Raw genomic sequence first — 19,482 nt, 5'->3', positions numbered from 1 at the left:
CAAGCTTCGCGTGATGCACGAGGCTTCCCGGGCTCCGAAACTATCCTCACCCGAACCCGGCACGTGAACTGCAGGTGCGTGAAGGAGAGAAACAACGGAACAGTAGAGTAGTTGAATGAATGTTGTTCCGTTCAAATGAAAACGTTAATTAGAGAGAAAGGGGGGGGAGAGGAATTGAGCGATCTGAGCCAAAAATATCACGAATCATTGGTGAAGAGAGGGGGTATGGTTACAAATATGAGATAAAAGCTCATGATGCAAATTGAACTTCTACATGCCAATCATTTATACTATATTTTGGTTCAATTTGCACAAAGTTCAATGGGAAAATCAAAAACTATGAGCTAAATTCACTAGGGTAATGAAATCGGGTATCTTGGATTGGGATAGAGTCCAATTTTTGCTAACCTGGGATTTTTATACAAAAAGTAGATGTGGGAATTCTGTATTCAAATGTCATTTAGAAAACAAGTTGTATCCTTCTATTTGGATCGATAATTATTTTTACAATAACTTATCAAATATAGCCATTTAAAAACAAGTTGTATTTAAATGAATGGTTGTTTTTTTTTTTTTTCGAGAGTAAAGGAGGTTGATCCTCCCACGCATAATTATCTAATTAAAATATTTGAGGATGCACCATCTAAGACTCAAACCTGAAATTTTTGATTCATAAACACAGAGATATAACTATTGAGGTAAACCCCATTTGCTATATTGTACATAGCAAATATAAATATTTAGGAAAGATTTGATTGTTCATCAATCACTATAGGTGAATCATTCATAGGAAAGATTTGATGAGAACAAATTGTTAATTCACGAAAAAATAGGATTCAAAATACATTATAGAAAACAAGCCTTAAGATCTCAAAACAAAGTGCATCCATTAGAAGTAATAATAAATGAAAAGAAGAAGGCTAACACAACTTTTCTTGAAATGGACAACATTAATCAGTGGTAGAATACTCGTCAAACTTATAAAATAAAGCAAGTCCTTCGCTTTCTTCTCTTTCTCTTGGGCTTTGGGGGAAATAGGACCACCTTAATTGCAGCATCAAACACCGCTTTCACATTCTACAATAAAAAGACGCAGGAATTTACAATGTATTTACCATAAAGTTAGAAAACTAAGTCCATTTAGGCGTAATATATGACAATCTAATATATCTATCATAATATAAAATGAAAATCTTGGTATGCTTCCGGTGAAGACAGAGAATACCAAATACAAAAAAGTGTAAACAATTTAGCAGAGACAGTGATGTCTTAGTTTCCTTTCGTTTTGGCAATGCCCATGTCTCAATTCAGCTATATCCATAAGAAACTTATAAATGTATTCAGAAAACCTTGGAGAGATAATAGAAATAATCAAGATCAACCATACAAATTAAGTGTTTTAAAGTTTACAACATTATTTTAAACTATAACCTGAATTGTACCTGTTGAGTCTTGGAACTACATTCTATATAACCAGCTGCACCTATCATCCTTTTTAGCTCTTCTCCCTGTTTCCAAAAACCGAATATGTTTTGTAAAATATTATGCAGCTTGAGAAAGGAACTCGATAATATTAGCTATTCTCATTGGAAATACTTTCCTGTGCAGTTGTAATTGGTGTGGCACCAGGGTGATCAATAAGAAACTGCTTGTCATCACGTAAATCTACACCATATTATAAACAACTAATATTAGTTTCTGGAATATAATCATATTGTGGGTCAACATCTATTCAGGAGATAAATGATTACAAATATCAAAAAAAGAGAAGAATAGTTTTGCATAATCCAAAAATGAAGTTCTTAAAAAAAAAAAAAAAAAAACACTGTAGTTTGATGATGCATCAGTTTTGATAGTCAAACCATTAAGGCTCTAATAAGGATATGGAAAACCACAACAAATACATTTTTCCTTTACTCCTATCTGCAAATGTTTGAATTGTTAATGTGACTTCTTGATGGACAAGATATATTTCACTTGGTGATATGTAATTTTATCAGTTTAAGTTTGAAGAAAGGCATACATAGGCAACTCCATCAATCTACTTACCAAGTTTAGTTCCCACAAGCACAATTGGCACATTGGGAGCGTAATGCCTTAATTCAGGGATCCACTGTAAAATAAACAAACAAAGAAGAACTGGAAATAAGTTCGCATCCCCGGAGATCCAAAATTGCTGAAAGAGAATTTTTGAAAGAGTATAACCTTTTTGTAAATATTCTCATAGCTGGCCTTACTAATGAGAGAGAAAGCTAACAAGAACACATCAGCCCCTCTGTAACTGAGAGGTCTTAGCCTATTGTAGTCCTCCTGCCCTGCAACAGTAGGATTAATTTAGCAAACTGGAAAGCTCGCCTACTTGTTTTTTTATCATATCTTTCTAAATGAGATATCAATGTGTCCGCCTATTACTTTTCTAAATTTATAGATAAACAAGATAAAATTTTCTAAACAACACATCAACTCTACCTCACCACCTCAATACAAATGAATCCATGAGCCTCCATCATCATCTTCTACTTACACGTTTTATTTTATTTATTTATTTATTGGCAGAGTACTTACGCATTTTAATTAAATGAACACTCTACACATTTTTCTCATGAAAACTGAGCCTATACCAACTACCAAAATCTAGTATAAGCTACCGAATGGAATGGTTAGCCGGTGTGGTTTTGTCAATAATTGCTGTCAAAATCGAAATCAATCTAATATGAGATTTGAATCTATTTCTTGTGCCATGAAACTGCTCTCTCTTGGCTCCATCCTGAGCCTGCTCACTCTGGCTTCCCATAAGAAAATAAAAAGTTCTAGTAGGCTGACCTGCAGTGTCCCATAGCCCAAGGTTCACTGTACTCCCATCCACCACCACATTTGCGCTGAAGTTGTCGAACACGGTCGGAACGTAATCCTATCAACCCCAAAGAGAAAATGAGCTGCCATGGACTCTGCCAAACTTGTGAAGCTACCCAAATCTTTGGCCCAAGGAAAAAAAAAAAAACTTATCGGCCTTACCGTCGGGAAGGTGTTGCTGGTATAGCAGATGAGCATGCACGTCTTCCCCACAGCTCCATCGCCGACCGTCACGCACTTGATGAACCTCGCCGTGCTCATCATCTTCGAACTCCCTCCCTTTCCCTTCCCTTCCTTCTCTTGGTGCTACTCGTATAGATGCTTTGAGAATACCGGTCAAAAAAAAATGAAGTAGAAAGGGAAAGGCAGTGGAAAAGAGAAACGGAGGTTATGGTGGGAATTTTGGTGGCCGAGCGTGGTGGGGATGTTTAAATTTTGAAGGGGAGTGGAGGGGGGAATGAGTCTATGGGAGTGAAGGTGGGGAAAGGTGTTTTTAATGAGGTGGATGCAGCCCCACAAGCATTTGGGTGTATGCCTCATCTTCTTGGATATTGGGGGGAGGGTTGGCAATGATGGTCGGCACCATATCTAGATGTTATTTTATTTTGCGTTGCTTTGAGTGCAAGGCCACAGCCAGAATCCACCGATCAGTCCCCACTCGAGTGTTGGTTGTTCTAGTGATGGGAGATGGGATTGAATGAAGGGAATGATGGGAAAACGGGAAGAGGGAAGCCTTTGCTTAATTAATTATGTAACAAGTCACTATGATGGTGGGGCTATCATTGTGCCACCATTCTCTAGCTAATTTCATAGAAACGTGGGAAAGGGAAAGGATGATTTGAGAGAAGAAACTTTAATTAATGCATCAATAATGAAGTGCCTGATAAGATGCTTCTTCTTCCTAATGGACTATGTTCATGAGGACATAACAATAAAAGTTCTCTTCTATTGATTTATTTGTTTTTGATTTATGAACTTTTTCTTTTGAACGATAATGGAGAGTTTGTTGATGAGATGGGATGGAGTATCAAATATATATGCCCTTATATAGATATTTCTCTAGGCCAAATTGTATTGAGGCAATTTATTCATACAAATTCACAATTTGCTTGTAATTTAAAGATTAAGTAATTAAAGCGCAAATAATTATCTATTGATTGGGTATGAGGATTTTGACATGTTTTGGAAGGCTTTCCTTAACAAGGTAACAAAGTGGCAGTAAAAGCAATAAGTATGTGGCTAAAAAGAAAAAATCATGGCATAATGAGGCACAACTGCTGGTTCGAATGCTAAGAGCAGAAGCGTTTGTGACCAGAAAGAGGAAGAGAGTTCTATGAGATACATATATAGAGAAAGACAGAGAGACGGGGTATCGGCCATTAAAGTAGTCCCATGCAACGCCCGGATTTATCATCCATGATGTTCAAAATATATATTGCTAGTTTGGTATTTGGATGTATACCTGCTGGTCTGGTATTTGGATATTTTGCTTCTCACATTTAGCAAGGAAGGAAGTGCGAAGATGGTGAACATGAAAATTGTGTTCACACATTTATGGCTCAAAAGAGAATTTGAGCAGCATTATTTAGAGTCAACATATAACAGGCGATCTAGCGCAAAAAATGGATCATCCTATCACACCCCGAGAGAAAAAATAAATTTTTGTTGCAATGGTGATACATATCACCGTCTGTAACAAATCAATCACCAGTCGAAAATAGATGAAATACCGAAGAGTAATGTAGGGTATTATCCATAAAAATTAATAAAATATACGGTAATCGATAAAATATAAAGATTTTTATTGATTTACTATAGATTTGATGTGGTATCACTGTTTGCAACGAATATGTTTTTCAGAGAGAATAAATCACTCCATTCTTCATGACTGTATAATCTTATTTTACAACTTATCAGCACTGATATAATTGAGAGGTGTCACCGGGCCTCAGTCAACCATTGCTTGTGTTTTCTGTGTCTTTAACCAAAACTTGCTACGTACCGAAGATAATGGCTAAAGGCTTATTCGTCCTAGTTTGACAGTATACAGACTTCAATTTCTTTTATATATATATATTTATTTATTGGTGGAAGGCTTCACTTCAAGGTTTGTCCTGCCGATTTCTCAACGTAGAGTGGGATAGTTTGGGATTTTAAGGGATTTGACCTGTCAACGTGCTGGCCTTGGTGGGCAGCCTGACTAGCTCCACCCAGATCTATTCTGGACTTGATCTCTAGAATAGTAGGTTAGAAGCTAGGGTTGGGTACAAAATCGAGCCTCTTATTAAATGGGCCAGGCTAAGATTATTAGACATCATCCAACCCATATAATCAATTTTTTATTTCTTCGTACGTCTTAATACCAGAGTTTAGTAGGACTTCGACTCTGGAACAAGTGCTGCATGTAACTTCATACTTAGTGCAGTGTTATATTATTGCTATTAGAATTCTCAAAGGTTGAAAGATTATACCATTGCCCTACATATTATTACTGTATAAACTCCTTCAAGTTAAAAACTCATGGAAACTAGCTTATCACTTGTGGTTTTGGGACTTAGGCGAGGTCCAAGTTCACGAGTAAATATTCGTTGCAACGGTGACGTGGTATTGCCATTGCAACGAATATTTACTCTAAGTTCACGCCTGTGCATGAATTATACCTCCGTAGGCTTAAATTACACGTTGTTTTTCTGGGTACCTACAAATCCTTATTATTTGTTAATCGATCGCTTAAACTCTGATAAATTTATGGATAAAAGTTCTATATGTAACTTTCTTTCTTCATTTCATTATGATTCCTTTATAATTATGATTTTCAAAATATTGAGAGGGATGATGTTAAAATACCAGGCCTAATCAAAACAAAGCACTGTATTCGAGGAAAAGGAAAAAAAAAAAAAAAAGGAAGAAGATCAAGATACGGTAAGCTTTTATTTTTTCCACTTATTTGCTTTTGTTAATGCTTATATATTTATTTACCTTCCTAAAAAAAAAGGGAATAGCAGATATGGTATTTATTTTATGGTTGGCGGTATTTGATTTTTTTACTCAATTGTTAGATATTTTATTTTTTGATTTTCATAATTACATTCAATATTTTAGATTGGTTTAATAAATTCTGATTTACTATTTAAAAAAAAAAAAGGACAGCAACTTAAGAAAATCTTTTCTATCTTACTTGTAACAAATTAAATCTTTTATTGTTCCATCCCATCTAGCTTATCAACTTCGTACTTAGTGTAGTGTTATACTGTTGCTATAAGAATTCCTAAAGATTGAAAGAATATACCAGTGCCCTACGTATTATTATTATATAAACTCTCCCAAGTTAAAAAATCATGGAACTAGCTTATCACTTATATTTCTTGGATTTTCCTTGGGAGAGGTCATATGCAGGTGTCCGTGTGAAAGTCTTTGTTATATATTTCTCAAAAAAAAAAAGTCAAAAGCATACCTCCACATGATTAAATCATACGTTGTTTTCTTTTTTTGGGTTTAAAGGTTTTGATATCTTCCTGGGTACCATGCAAACCCTTATTATTTGTTAATCGATGGCTTATACTCTGATAAATTTATGGATAAAAGTTCTATATGAAGTCAAATACGACGTGACTTGCAATATGTGACTTTCTTTCTTCATTTTATTATGACTCAAAAAAAAAAAAAAAAGGAAGAAGATTATGGTAAGCTCTTATTTTTCTCACTAATTTGCTTTTGTCTCTGCTTATATATTTATATACTTTCCTAAAGAAGAGAACAACATATACAGAATTTATTTTATAGTTGGCTGCATCTGTTTTTTCTACTCAATTGTTAGATATTTTATTTTCTGATTCCTATAATTATATGCATTCAAGACTGATTTAATAAATTTTATTTTATTTTTTTTTAAAAAGAACCACAATTTAAGGAAATCTTTCCTATCTTACTTGTAGCTAATTAAATATTTTATTGATCTATCCTATCTAGCTTATCAATTTTGTAGTTAGTATAGTATTATACTGTTGCTATTAGAATTTATAAAGGGTGAAAGATTATACCATTGTCCTACGTATTATTACTATATAAACTCTCCCAAGTTAAAAAATCATAGAAACTAGCTTATTATTTGTATTTCTACGACTTTACTTGGGAGAGGCTCGAGTTCAGGTATCTGTGTGGAAATTTTTATTTTATATTTCTCAAAAAAAAATCAGAATTATACCTCCGCAGGTTTAAATCACACATGCTTTTCTTTTTTTGGGGTTAAAAGGATTTGATGTTTTCTTTGTTTTCCATACAAATCCTTATTATTTGTTAATCGATTGCTTAAACTTTGATAAATTTATGGATAAAAAGTTTTATATGAAATCAAACATGGTACGATTAACAATATGCGATTTCTTTCTTCATTTTATTATAATTCCTTTATAATTATAATTTTTAAGATATCGAGAGGGATGATGTTAAAATATTAGGCCTAATCAAAATAAAGTGCAGAATTTTTTAGGAAAAGGGAGAAAAGGAAGAAGATAAAAATACGTTAAGCTCTTATTTTTCCCACTTGTTTACTTTTGTTTATGCTTATATATTTATTTACTTTCCCAAATAATAAAACAATACATATAGAATTTGTTTTATGGTTGGCGGTATCTGGCTTTCCTATTTAATTTGTAGATATTTTATTTTTTGATTCCCACAATTATATTCATTCTATATATAAATTTTGTTTTACTTTATTTTTATAAAAAAGGGAACAACAATTTAAGAGAATTTTTTCTATCTTGCTTGTAGCAAATAAAATCTTTTGTTGATATATCCCATCTAGTTTTTCTTATTATAACCATAAAACCTGATTTTCAACAATCATTTTGAGTTGAGAAATTATACCCTACATTAAATGTACCATGTCAGCATTGCATCATGCCAATCAAATTTCTTATTTTTGTGGATCTCGTTTATCATATAGCTCATCTTAGATTATCGCCTCCTTCATCTCATCTTGAATTGTTCCTACGGTATTTTACTGGTAGAGACTTAGTATAGGGTACAATTGCTCCTATGAGTTATCTTATCTTAATTTTTTATTTATATAAAATATGTAGAATCAATTCACAATTGATTTTCCAAAATATTATATTCCACTGCGAGTGGAATTGGATTTAAAATTACCTGAAATATCTTTGTGGGGTGCCAAAATATAATTTCAATATATTTGAGAATTTTGTGCCAAATAAAATCACCAACCTCTTAGCCAATATTAATGTAGATAGTGAAAATATATGTGCAAATTTACATGTAAAAAGAAAAACATAGTGAAGACTATAATCTATTTTTTTATTTCAATCATCAATGCAATATTAATATGTGAACCAACTTTTCAAAAATGGGGTTATTCCATTATAATAGACTTCAAGCAAAATAACTATGATTCTTATAATGGTTATAATGCCCCCTACTTACCTAAAATGTGTGATTTCAACTTTTTAATGCTAAAGATAATAATTATTATAATAATTGTTATAACGGCAATATAACGAAAATAATGACAAATAGCATTATTTTCCCAATCATTGTTCATGCAATAAAAAATTATTATCTTTAGGCTGTACAATCACTTCTAGATAGAAAATTGGTAGATAATTATGAACTTAGAAATAAAACTTAAGAAGATAATTGTAATTAGTCGCATTATAACACCATAATCATTTCACAATAAAACTGTAAGCTTGGAAACAAAAATACATATAATATGAGTTTTTCTTTACATCATATATAACTAATTATGCGGATATTACAATGCATAATATAGAGTTATTTCTATCTGAACGTTTGACTAAAATCTAATACTCACAACAGCAACAGCGATAACAATAAAAATAATAATTATTTTTTTAGGAAGGAAGATTATGCAAAGTTTCCATGGACTAAAGAGGTTAAACAAATCACTCATATTTACCAAAAAAGAAATAAGTCCGCAATACAAAGGGCCGGAACCGAGGGGAATTTGTAGGAGTGGGATCAGATTGGACGGAAAAAGTTTGGCTAATTGAATCACTCTGTTGGTATCTTTTATACAAAAGAAGTCATTAAATAGTTTAATGGAAAACTTTAGTTTTGATCATACATCATAAGAAAGTCGTTAGCCTACTATGTAAAATCTACTGTCTTCCTATTTCCTAAGATATGGTAGGATATCTGCTAATATATGATATATCTACCATATCCATTAGTATAGGATAACGGGAAAGCTTCAGATGGCCGGTCTCAGAGCCTGAAGTCGCAGCCCCCGGCAAAAATAACTAAAGGTTACGCCAATATAAATAATTACATACTTTCCTTTCCCATTTGACGCGGACCCATTTCCTGTAGAATAACAATAAAAAATCTATTGGTTTTCCTGAGGTTGGTTACCTTTCCATGCAAATATTTTCCTTGGGTTTTAGATTTTTATATAAGTAATATTTAACTTTTTTTCTTTCAATAAAATACTTGCCAAATCAAAATTGCTTTTAGTTAGAGAGGCCCATAAGTAAAAGCTTTCCTAAATTTAAGGTGCATTTGGTTAGCCATTAAAAAAATATTTTTTTTATTTTTTAAAAATAAAAATCAAAAAAATAATGTTTAGCAACATTATGAAAAATAAAAAATCAAAATCAAAATAATTATTTTATATATCAAATAAAATTTTTTTACTTTTCAAAATTTATTTTTCTACTTTTTTTTGCTTCTCCACGTTTAAAGTACCAAATCAAAAGTAAAGAGTCGAAACCCTTCTCCCTCGTCGAGCTCTTCACCTCCCCACTCTCTTCTCCCTCCCTTTTCGAATCCTTCTTTTTCGTCGAGCTCTTCACCTGTTATCTCCAAATATTATTTTTTACTTTATAGCAACGTAGTTAGCAAACATATTTTTTATTTTTTATTTTTATTCAATAATAAAAATTAAAAAAAATAAAAAATATTTTTTAAAAATTTAAAATCAAAAATCAAAAATATAATCAAACGTACTCTTAGTCATTTGTTAATAGAACTAAAATAGATTGTATTTTTGTTAAGCTTTTTCAGTGTTTTTTTGATGATGCTATTTTGCTAGAAATCAATGAGTTGTGTGTCCATCGACGAAAGGGGAAAAATTGGTCTATTTTTCCTACATATCATGGTCCAACCGTGTAACGGGGGGAAAAAAACCTAACTCTCACATGCTAAACTTTAGTTTTGCTTACACGTTGGTTTGCCCACCATGTTGATCATATTTGAGGTCATTAAAAATTTTATTATAATAGATAAATTATTTTCTATTTTATCATATGGATAGCATTATACATGAATTATTTGGGACAAAAGAAAAGCTAAATCAACGTTAATATCTTACCATGAAGTTTCCATCCATGAGTTAATGATGGAGTGATAAATGGCTAAGATAGAGTCGTGAGAAAGGAATCGTTGATTGGTGCAAATACTATTATAATAATAGGCTGTATTGAAGAAGATTTAGTTGACTTTGGATGACTCTCAAGTGAGAGTTGAGAGGAAGAGGAAGCTTCAACTGGTCTCTTCTTGCTGTCACATGGAAAAGCGGGGATAAAATATTCCATGTAAAATTCAAATTTGGAGTTAGTGTATGTGTTAGAAGAGTATTTATGTATTTTTGAATATAGCATGCAAGGATTGTAATATTTCTATTTGAATAAATTGTTATGTTAGATATCTTCTCGGATAATTAGAGATTAGTCTACCAATCGCCTTCCATACGTCTATATTATAAGAATTATTGCTCAACTCAAATTCTTTAAAATAAATAAATAAATAAAAATTAGATTTTAAATTTTTAAATTAATAGTCATGATATTTGAAAATTTTCATTGAATTTTGATTTTCATAAGATGTTTCACTAGAAGAAAATAGGACTAAGCACGGGTCAGATTCGGATAGATTGAAAGAAAAATTTTATTCGATCGAACTTAATCGGATTGAAGAAAATTCAATTCGTTGCCGACCGTGTATCATATATAAACTGTTTGAAACCGAAGTGAATGGTTTGCAACGGATTCGGATGGACTGTGTTGGTTTGAACTTTAATGTTGACCTAATATTAATTTTAAATTCAATATTGATTTATTTAAATTTATTTTTTTAATGAATTTAATATCAAAAAAACTTAAATTTTTAGAATAAAATCTAAATGAAATATTGAAGTATTGAAGTCTAAACAACGCCGTTCAAAAAAAAAGTGAGTTTGTGGAATACTATGTTAATTTGGTTTGATTTCATATAGATTAAAAGTATGAAAACTGAATTCGATCATAAATAATTAATTTTTTATTAATTTTAATTTAATATCATTTGATTTATATCTTTCTGATGTGGATATGGGTCAAGGGCTTTCGAGTTCGGCCCTGGTCCCTGGCACGAAGTATTGTCCACTCTGGCTAGGGCCGGACCGGGCGCGAGCCTGACGGTCTTCACTGGGTGGTCCCGACGCCACACGTAACGGCCTCACGATTTTGTCCTTCTCGACCCCGGAGGGGAAAAGGTGCCTCGTGAGGGAAGGGGGTTTTCTGGAGCTACTTAAGGCCATAGACACTTTTGACTTATCCGATGTGAAATTTTTGAGATTCGACCTCCCGAGGTCTACCCACAACACAGCCCCCCAGTCAAGAGGGTACTGTGGCAGGTAGGGGACGGGTTCCCAGACCGGGCGCGCCAATGATGTGGATATGGGTCAAGAGCTTTTCGGGTCCGGCCCTATCCCTGGCATGAAGTATTGTCCGCTCTGGCTAGGTCCAGGCCGGGCACGCCCCGGCGGTCCCCACTGGGTGGTCCCGATGCCACACGAGGCGGCCTCATGATTTTATCCTTCTCGACCCCGGAGGAAAAAAGGCACCTCGTGAGGAAAGGAGGTTCCCTGGGGCTACTTAAGGCCATAGACACTCTTGACTTATCCGATGTGGGACTTTTGAGGTTCGACCTCCCGAGGCCTACCCACAACACAAGGGGACAAGAATGAAAAGCTTCGAGAAGAACTTTCAAAGAAAGAGGACGGAAACAGCTACTTGGAACTGGGAGACAACTCGACAGGGCCTCAGCGCCAGAAACAGGACAGTAAAAAATGAAGCTTTGGATGCGAGTGGCCGTATATATATAAGGCCCTTCGACGGTCGAGATGAAAGCACGTCGAACGAGGATTTCTCGGATATCGATACGAGGCAGCTCTTGGGCCTTTCCTCAATCCGATGGTTCGACGCACCTGCCCCAGATCGAGCCACGTCGCCTCCATCTGCGTGAACGGTTCCGACCCAATAGCTCCTCGACGCGTGGCGGAAAGACCGTGTCTCGGAATTAATTAACCAACGATAGTTTGCGTTTCCAATGAGACGTCTGACATCGGATCGTCCATTGGTATGGTCGCTAGAGTCGGAGCATGACGTGATGAAAAATTACTCCTTTCGTCCGAGACCATCGCTCACGTGTTCACGCGGGCCAACACGACATCGGACTCAGGAGTGGGGGGGGCAACTGTTGGAATATACCGGCTGACTCCTATATGCCGACTTATCCTCGGAACAGTCCGACCGATGTCCGACTCTACCCACCGAGCGGACAGACGACTCCGACAATGACTACCAACAATATCCGGCTAAAGGTATGCCGGCCAAATAGGTCCATACTATTTTCAATCGGTCGAGCGGCCGAATCCATATCACCGACTCACTATCGGGGGTGGCAGCCGACGTCCGACTTCCACAAAGCATCAAATCAGCCGAAGGTATTTTCGAGTCGTCACCCGACGTCCCCGCAGCCGAATACCGACATATAGTCGGTCAGTCCGTCCAAACGTCGTACAACCGTTATGGACTGTTGTCCTGTCAAGGACATGCTGTGCGACCGTCCTGGGGTATTGTCCTGCAAAGGACATGGGTTAATTCTGATGACCTGACAACCCATGCCGATTTGACAACCTCCGGCGATTTGACAACTCCTCAGTTATCTGTATTATTAATGGTAGGACCATACCATATTCTACTATAAAATGGAATAAGGCAACAGTTTTGGTAAGCTCTCGAAAAGCTCTTAAGCTCTCAAGCTAGCTTTCTCTCGCTGAACTTCTGATTTTTCACTGTTGTCTAGTCTCTTCTTTGATTTGATCGTCGGAGGATCTCCATCGGAGTCATCTTCGATCAGTGAGGATTTTTTTTATAAGTGCGCATCTCGGAGGCGACCGGATGAAGAGAGGATTGACTGCAACACTTTCAATGGGTCAAAATTAATATTTGTCATATCGGATTGGATGGATTTATCTGGATTTCGATTATTTGTTCGGCCCAAGAAAAAAAGTATCCCAAGAGATTGAGTAATTTCGCACGGACCAAAATTGTATACGATCGAGGGAGGCTGGGCCTATCTCATCTTTGTAAATCTTTTTCTTGTAAAATCTTCCGGTGAACCACCTACAAAACCCTAAAGACCAAATTCTCTCTCCCTCGCCTTGATCCCCCCACCGGGCCTTCTTTCTGTAACTCCCCTCTAAAAAAATAAAGACCGTCATATTTTTCATCCTCCCGCCGCCTTTCCTAACCCCGCATCGACTCAGACCCATCTCCTCTCTCCCTCCCGGCTCTCTTCTTTGACTGAAAGAAAGACCACCTTTGTGTGCAAACAACCCTTGGAATAGAATACAAAGAAGCACACTAATTCCCCACAATTTAGTCTTTCAGGATGCAGAGAAATATCTCCCATCCTCCCCAGCCCCTGCCTCCTCCCCCGGGCCCGGCACCGGCGCCTGTCGCCGGCGCCGGCGCCGGCGCAGGCCACGGCGGCCACCAGGCGTGCGCGGCGTGCAAGCACCAGCGGAAGAAGTGCACCGGGAACTGCGAGCTGGCCTCCTACTTCCCTGCTGAGAGGACGCGGGAGTTCGGCCTGGTGCACAAGGTCTTCGGGATCAGCAACCTCACCAAGATGCTGAAGGCCATCGACAGCATCCCCGACCGGGAGCTCGCCGTCGAGACCTTGACGTGGGAGGCGGAGTGGAGAAATATCGACCCCTCCGTGGGCTGCTACAACGAGGTCATGCGACTAAAGCATGAGAACGCCGTGCTCCGCGACGTGATCAGAAGGTGCGGCAACTGCAGCCGTCTGCGCCTGCCGCCGCCTTACCATCCGCCGCTTCCACCGCCGAAGCGGCACCCGGCTAACGGCGACCACCACAACAATGGCGGTGGTAACTTGATGCATGACAATGAGGGCATCAATAACAACAACGGCAACATCGAAAATTTGATCAACAATGGCGCCGTCGTCGCAATGGTACCTCAGCAGATGATCAACCATCCTGTTAACCATGGAAATTTGATCAATGGTAATCGTGATCACCTTTCTCCTATGTATATGCCTCCGCTGGAGAATGGAAATGGAGGACAGAGGAACATTGGTCACGGTGCACTCTATCTTCCAAACCACATTAGACGAACATAGAAAGAAAGACGTAGAAAAATATATACCGGTCATATACCTTTTTGTTTTTTTAACAAATATACTGGTCATATATGAAAGGTATTTTGTTACCTAGTCTTCTTGTAAAAGATTTTTAAATTTAATTTTCTTTTTCGAAGGATTGAATTGTTGTTTGTCGCTGGCTTCGTCTTTTTTCCTTTTTGTTTTTTTTTTTTTTTTTTGACCTTTCAATTGTAGATGGCAATTGAAAGGTTAGCAAAGAGGTCTTCTTCTGGGAGAGGAGTTCCAACATAAGTTCCAACATACACACAAGTTGCAGCATATTCTATTAATTTTCCGCCTACTAAGTATTGTTGCTGTTATTTATTTTAGGTTTATTTCTGCACCTTTAGTATAATTATGTTCTATGATTAAAGTCAACTGAGTGTTGAACAGTTAATTTGGGACAGAAGTTTGTTTGCCTAGTTCTCTTTAGTCGTCAGAGTTGGAAAACTGCTTTATTAGCACAGATGGAAGAAGCTTAGAAGATTAAAGAGGAAAATATTCTAACATAATATGTTATAGTGTTCCAACATTATGTTTGAATTATTTTCTTTTGCTTTTGGATCTTGGAACAGTTTACCACACAAAGGACTTTATGCATTTGATTGTGTATATACCATGTAATTACTATATAATGTGGGGATGTAGGTTACTGTTGGGCTGCATATACCTTGAATGTTTTTCAAAAAAAGCTAACTTATTCTTCCTGAAAACATTCATGATAATAGTTTACTTGTTCGTGCGGGCATACAGCGAGCAGTCATGCAAAAAAGAAGGATGGACAAGAGTTAATTAGTGATAAATGTCCTTGTTTTCTTACCCCAGAGACAGAGACAGACACAGAGAGAGCTCTTTTACACAAGTAATTGCAGAACTGATCTTGTTACCTCTCAAGGGGTTGTTTTGCAATTTGACGTTAGTTGCTGAGTAGTTGTAGTTGCATAGAACTCAAATTACAACAGCTTAGTAACTCTTGGCGATTTTTTTTTTTGGTAAAAACTCTGGCAATACTTTATTGTTAACACTTTCCTATGCCTTTTACGGCCTCCAATTCTTGCAACTTGATGTCTGATTATTTTGAGATACTTCTCGGAGCCGGAGACATTTTGAGTATGCATTGACAGTGAGAGTAATCCATGCAGCCACATGCATGATAAAATACATTCCTTGTATACCTTGATCCTATTTATGTTTATTACTGTTATGAAAGATATGAGAAGTAAAGAGAGAAAAAAAATTACACTGACACAGTAATTTATATGATTCGGTAGTGTGTCTACTCTATAGACGAGGACGGAACAAAGAAATTCTACTATAATAAAATGGAATACAGAAATAATGGTTATTTCTCAAACCCAAAATCCCAATACACGCAAATCTTACACAAAAGAAAACTCTCAAGTCTAAAAATCTTGCTCTCTTGTGATGTAAAATGAGAATATATATAATAAAGAAAAAAAATAGAAAAAAATATTCAAAAAATAGTACTGTCGGTTATGACCGATTCTCTTGACAAATTTTCTTAATTACCAAAATCGTACTACTGGTTATGACTAATTCTCTTGACAGATTTTCTTAATTATTGAGATCATAGTTGACTCTTGATTATTAAAATCTTAGCTTCATTCTATCATTTCTTTCCTTGACTTGATTCTATAAAATTAATAAAATTTAGATTATTCTGTCAGATTGATATCATGACAAATATACCATACGATAAAATAGAAAAGTTGTCTCACAATTTTAGAGCCACATAACAAATCTCCATCTTGGCTTAAAATTGGATCAAGCTACTCCAAATATAGTAGAAACCTTTTCTATCTTCTCCACTACTTCTCGAAAGGGAAGAAAAAAACTCAAATACTGCAAACACCAATCAAATCTGAACAATATTTGAACTTGACAATTGGAAGAGACTTTGTCAACATATTAGCTGGATTATTTGCAGTACCAATCTTAGTTACAGTAACATCATCCTGTGAAATAATATCACGAATAAAGTGATACCTCACATCAATATACTTTGTCCTCTCATGAAACATTTGATCTCTAGTCAGATGGATAGCACTTTGACTATCATAATGAACAATAGTCACATCATGTACCAAACTAAATTCACAAAATAAGCCTCTCAGCCAAATAGCTTTTTTAATAGTTTCTGTTACTGTAATGTACTCAGCCTCTGTTGTCGATAAAGCAATAATAGGCTGTAAAGAAGCTTTTCAACTAATAATATATTCACCAAGAGTAAATACATAACTTGTAATGGATCTCCTCCTATCAAAGTCTCCTGTAAAATCAGAATCAACAAAACCAACCATACTGTTGCCATGTCTTTCGAACTCTAAACAAATATCAGAAGTACCTCACAAATATCTAAATATCTATTTCACTACCTGCCAATACTTTTTACTAGGATTAGATATATACCTGTTAACAACATTGACTACATGTGAAATATCTAGGCGAGTACAAATCATGGCATACATAAGACTGCCAATAGTACTAAAGTAAAGAATATCAGACATTTGATCTTTCTTATCATCTGACTATGGAGATAAATTAGCTGAAAGCCTAAAGTAGACAACAAGTGGAGTACTAACCAGTTTGGCATCTTTCATATTGAAATGCTCAAAAATTTTCTTGATATACTTTTTTTGAGTTAAATAAAACAATCCTGCCTTCCGATCTCGCTGAATCTCCATACCAAAATTTTTTTTGGCTACCCCCAAATCTTTTATCTCAAACTCATTGCTGAGTTGTGATTTTAACCTGTCAATCTCAGGCATATCCTTAGCAACAATAAGTATATCATCTATATACAATAGTAAATAAATAAATGATTCATCAACAAGCTCTTTAAAGTACACACAATTATCGTATTTGCTCTTGAAATAACCACTACCCATCATGAAAAAATCAAATTGCTTATATTATTATCGAGGAGACTGTTTTAATCTGTATTGTGATTTCTTGAGCAAGCATACATGATCCTCCATGCCTTCAATAACAAAACAAAACCTTCAGGCTGATGCATGTAAATGATTTCTTCAAGTTCTCCACGTAAAAAGGTTGTCTTAACATCATGCTACTCTAACTCTAAATTATGCATGACAACTAATTAAGAAGAGTAACACATGAATAGAGCTATGCTTGACTACCGGAGAGAAGACATTATTAAAATCAATACCAGCAATCGACTGTAGCCTTTAGCTACCAAGCATGCTTTGTACCTAGCATCTTCTACTCCAAAGATACCTTCTTTCTTCTTGAAAATCCAGCAACCTGACTGTAGCCTCTAGCTACTAAACGTGCTTTATATCTAGCATCTTCTACTCTAGAGATACCTTCTTTCTTCTTGAGAATCTACTTGCAACCTACAATCTTCTTTCCTTCAGGTATTTTATCAAGTCTCAAGTATTATTCTTATGCAGAGACTCAATCTCTTCATGCATGGTCACTAACCATTTAGCAAAATTAATATCAGAAATTACTTCTGAATATGTAGAGGGCTCGTCAGTGTCACCTGTCTCTTGAGCTACAGACAAAGCATAAGCAACAAAATTAGCATGACTAGACTATGCAACATGGCTATACCTGGTTGGTGGCTTTATCTCCCTCTTTTGTCCATGCTTAGCAATGCAGTAAGGCTCATTCTATTGTGAAGTCTACTTTAAATTAACTTCTAACACTATTCTAAATTAAACTCAGAAGTAAAATTCTGTAAAAGATTAAAATCAACTGCTGCCAACTCCACCTGCTTAATGTTATCTTTAATCTATGTACATTCAGAGCTAATAATATTTTTCTATTTAGGATTAGTCATAGCATACTCATTAAAAGTAACATCTCTACTAATGATAAATTTTGGTGACTTAAGATCAGGACACCATAATCTAAATCCTTTCACCCCAGATGTATAGCCAAGAAAAATATATTTTTTAGCTTCAGGCTTTAGCTTTCCTTCATCAACATGAGCATATGCAAGACAACCAAACACTCTTAACTTAGAATAATTAGGAGGATTATCGGACCATACCTCTTCAGGAGTTTTGAACTTGATAGCTGAAGCAGAAGATCTATTCATTAAATAACATGCAACGGAAACTGCTTCTGTCCAAAACTGCCAGACAAGCCAGCATTCAAAAGTATGTATCATGCTTTCTTCAATAAAGTTCTATTCATACGCTCAGCTACCCCATTCTACTGTGGTGTGTGCCTCACAGTCTTGTGTCTAATAATGTCTTCATTCTTACAGTATTCATCAAACTCAGAATAATAAAATTCTAGCCTATTATCAATGTTGAGTCGCTTAATCTTCTTACCAGTCTGCTTCTCTATCATCACCTTCCACTATTTGAAGTTCTTGAACACTTCATCCTTGTGCTTCAGTATGAACACCCAAGTCTTTTTGGAGTAATCATCGATAAAAGTCAGTATATACCAAGCACCACCTATAGAAAGAACACGTGAAGGCTCTCAGAGATCAGAATGAATATAGTCTAAAGTAGATTTTATTCTGTAAACTTCTACACTGAAACTAACTCTCTTTTGCTTTTCAAGAACATAATGCTCATAGAAGTCTATCTTTCCTACACTTTGACCACAAAGAAGACCTCTCATACTTAAAATGAGTAGTCCTTTCTCACCCATATGACCAAGACTCATGTGCCACAGCTTAGTAAGCTCTGAGTCAAACATGAAAAAAATAGAAACTGCAATTGAACCTATAATAGTAGTACTCTGTAAGACATATAAATTTGAAAATAGTCTCTTTGCTTTCATAACAACCAAGACACCTCTACTGACCTTCATGACTCTACTTTTAAATGAATACTTGTACCTTTTAGTATCAAGAGTACCTAAAAAAAATAGATTTATTTTTATCTTAAGGATATACCGAATATCTGTCAAAGTCCTCACTACACCATCATGCATCCTAATTCGAACTATTCCTATCCCTACAATTTTACAAACTGCATTGTTACCCATTAGGACAACTTCGCTGCTTACAGTCTCATAGGTAAAGAACCAGTCCCTATTAGGATACATGTGGAAAGAATAAGCTGAATTCATGAGTCAATTATTTCTGAAATAAGCACCACTGGTTACAGCAAGAACATAGTCAGTACCATCAGAATTTTCTCTCATAACATT

At 35.7% G+C, this 19,482-nt stretch overlaps 2 protein-coding genes across 2 annotated transcripts; one reads left to right on the top strand and one right to left on the bottom strand.

The window, feature by feature from the left end:
- Positions 1-514: 514 nt before the first annotated feature.
- Positions 515-3,326, bottom strand: LOC105032201 (rac-like GTP-binding protein RAC13). Its single transcript, XM_073260252.1, is given in 7 exon segments — positions 515-1,077; positions 1,443-1,546; positions 1,549-1,665; positions 2,050-2,113; positions 2,206-2,315; positions 2,824-2,911; positions 3,016-3,326. Coding segments are annotated over 7 exon segments (684 nt in total). The 5' UTR covers positions 3,118-3,326; the 3' UTR covers positions 515-978.
- Positions 3,327-13,548: 10,222 nt separating this feature from the next.
- LOC105032230 (uncharacterized) lies at positions 13,549-14,304 on the top strand. Its single transcript, XM_010906614.1, has one exon. It carries the CDS (start codon positions 13,549-13,551, stop codon positions 14,302-14,304), a length of 756 nt encoding a protein of 251 aa, XP_010904916.1.
- The last annotated feature ends 5,178 nt before the right edge of the window (positions 14,305-19,482 follow it).

This window comes from Elaeis guineensis, chromosome 7, assembly GCF_000442705.2.
Source record: "Elaeis guineensis isolate ETL-2024a chromosome 7, EG11, whole genome shotgun sequence".
Classification (NCBI taxonomy): domain Eukaryota; kingdom Viridiplantae; phylum Streptophyta; class Magnoliopsida; order Arecales; family Arecaceae; genus Elaeis; species Elaeis guineensis.
Note: the sequence above shows the minus strand (reverse complement) of the source record. Positions and strands in the feature narration are given on the sequence as shown.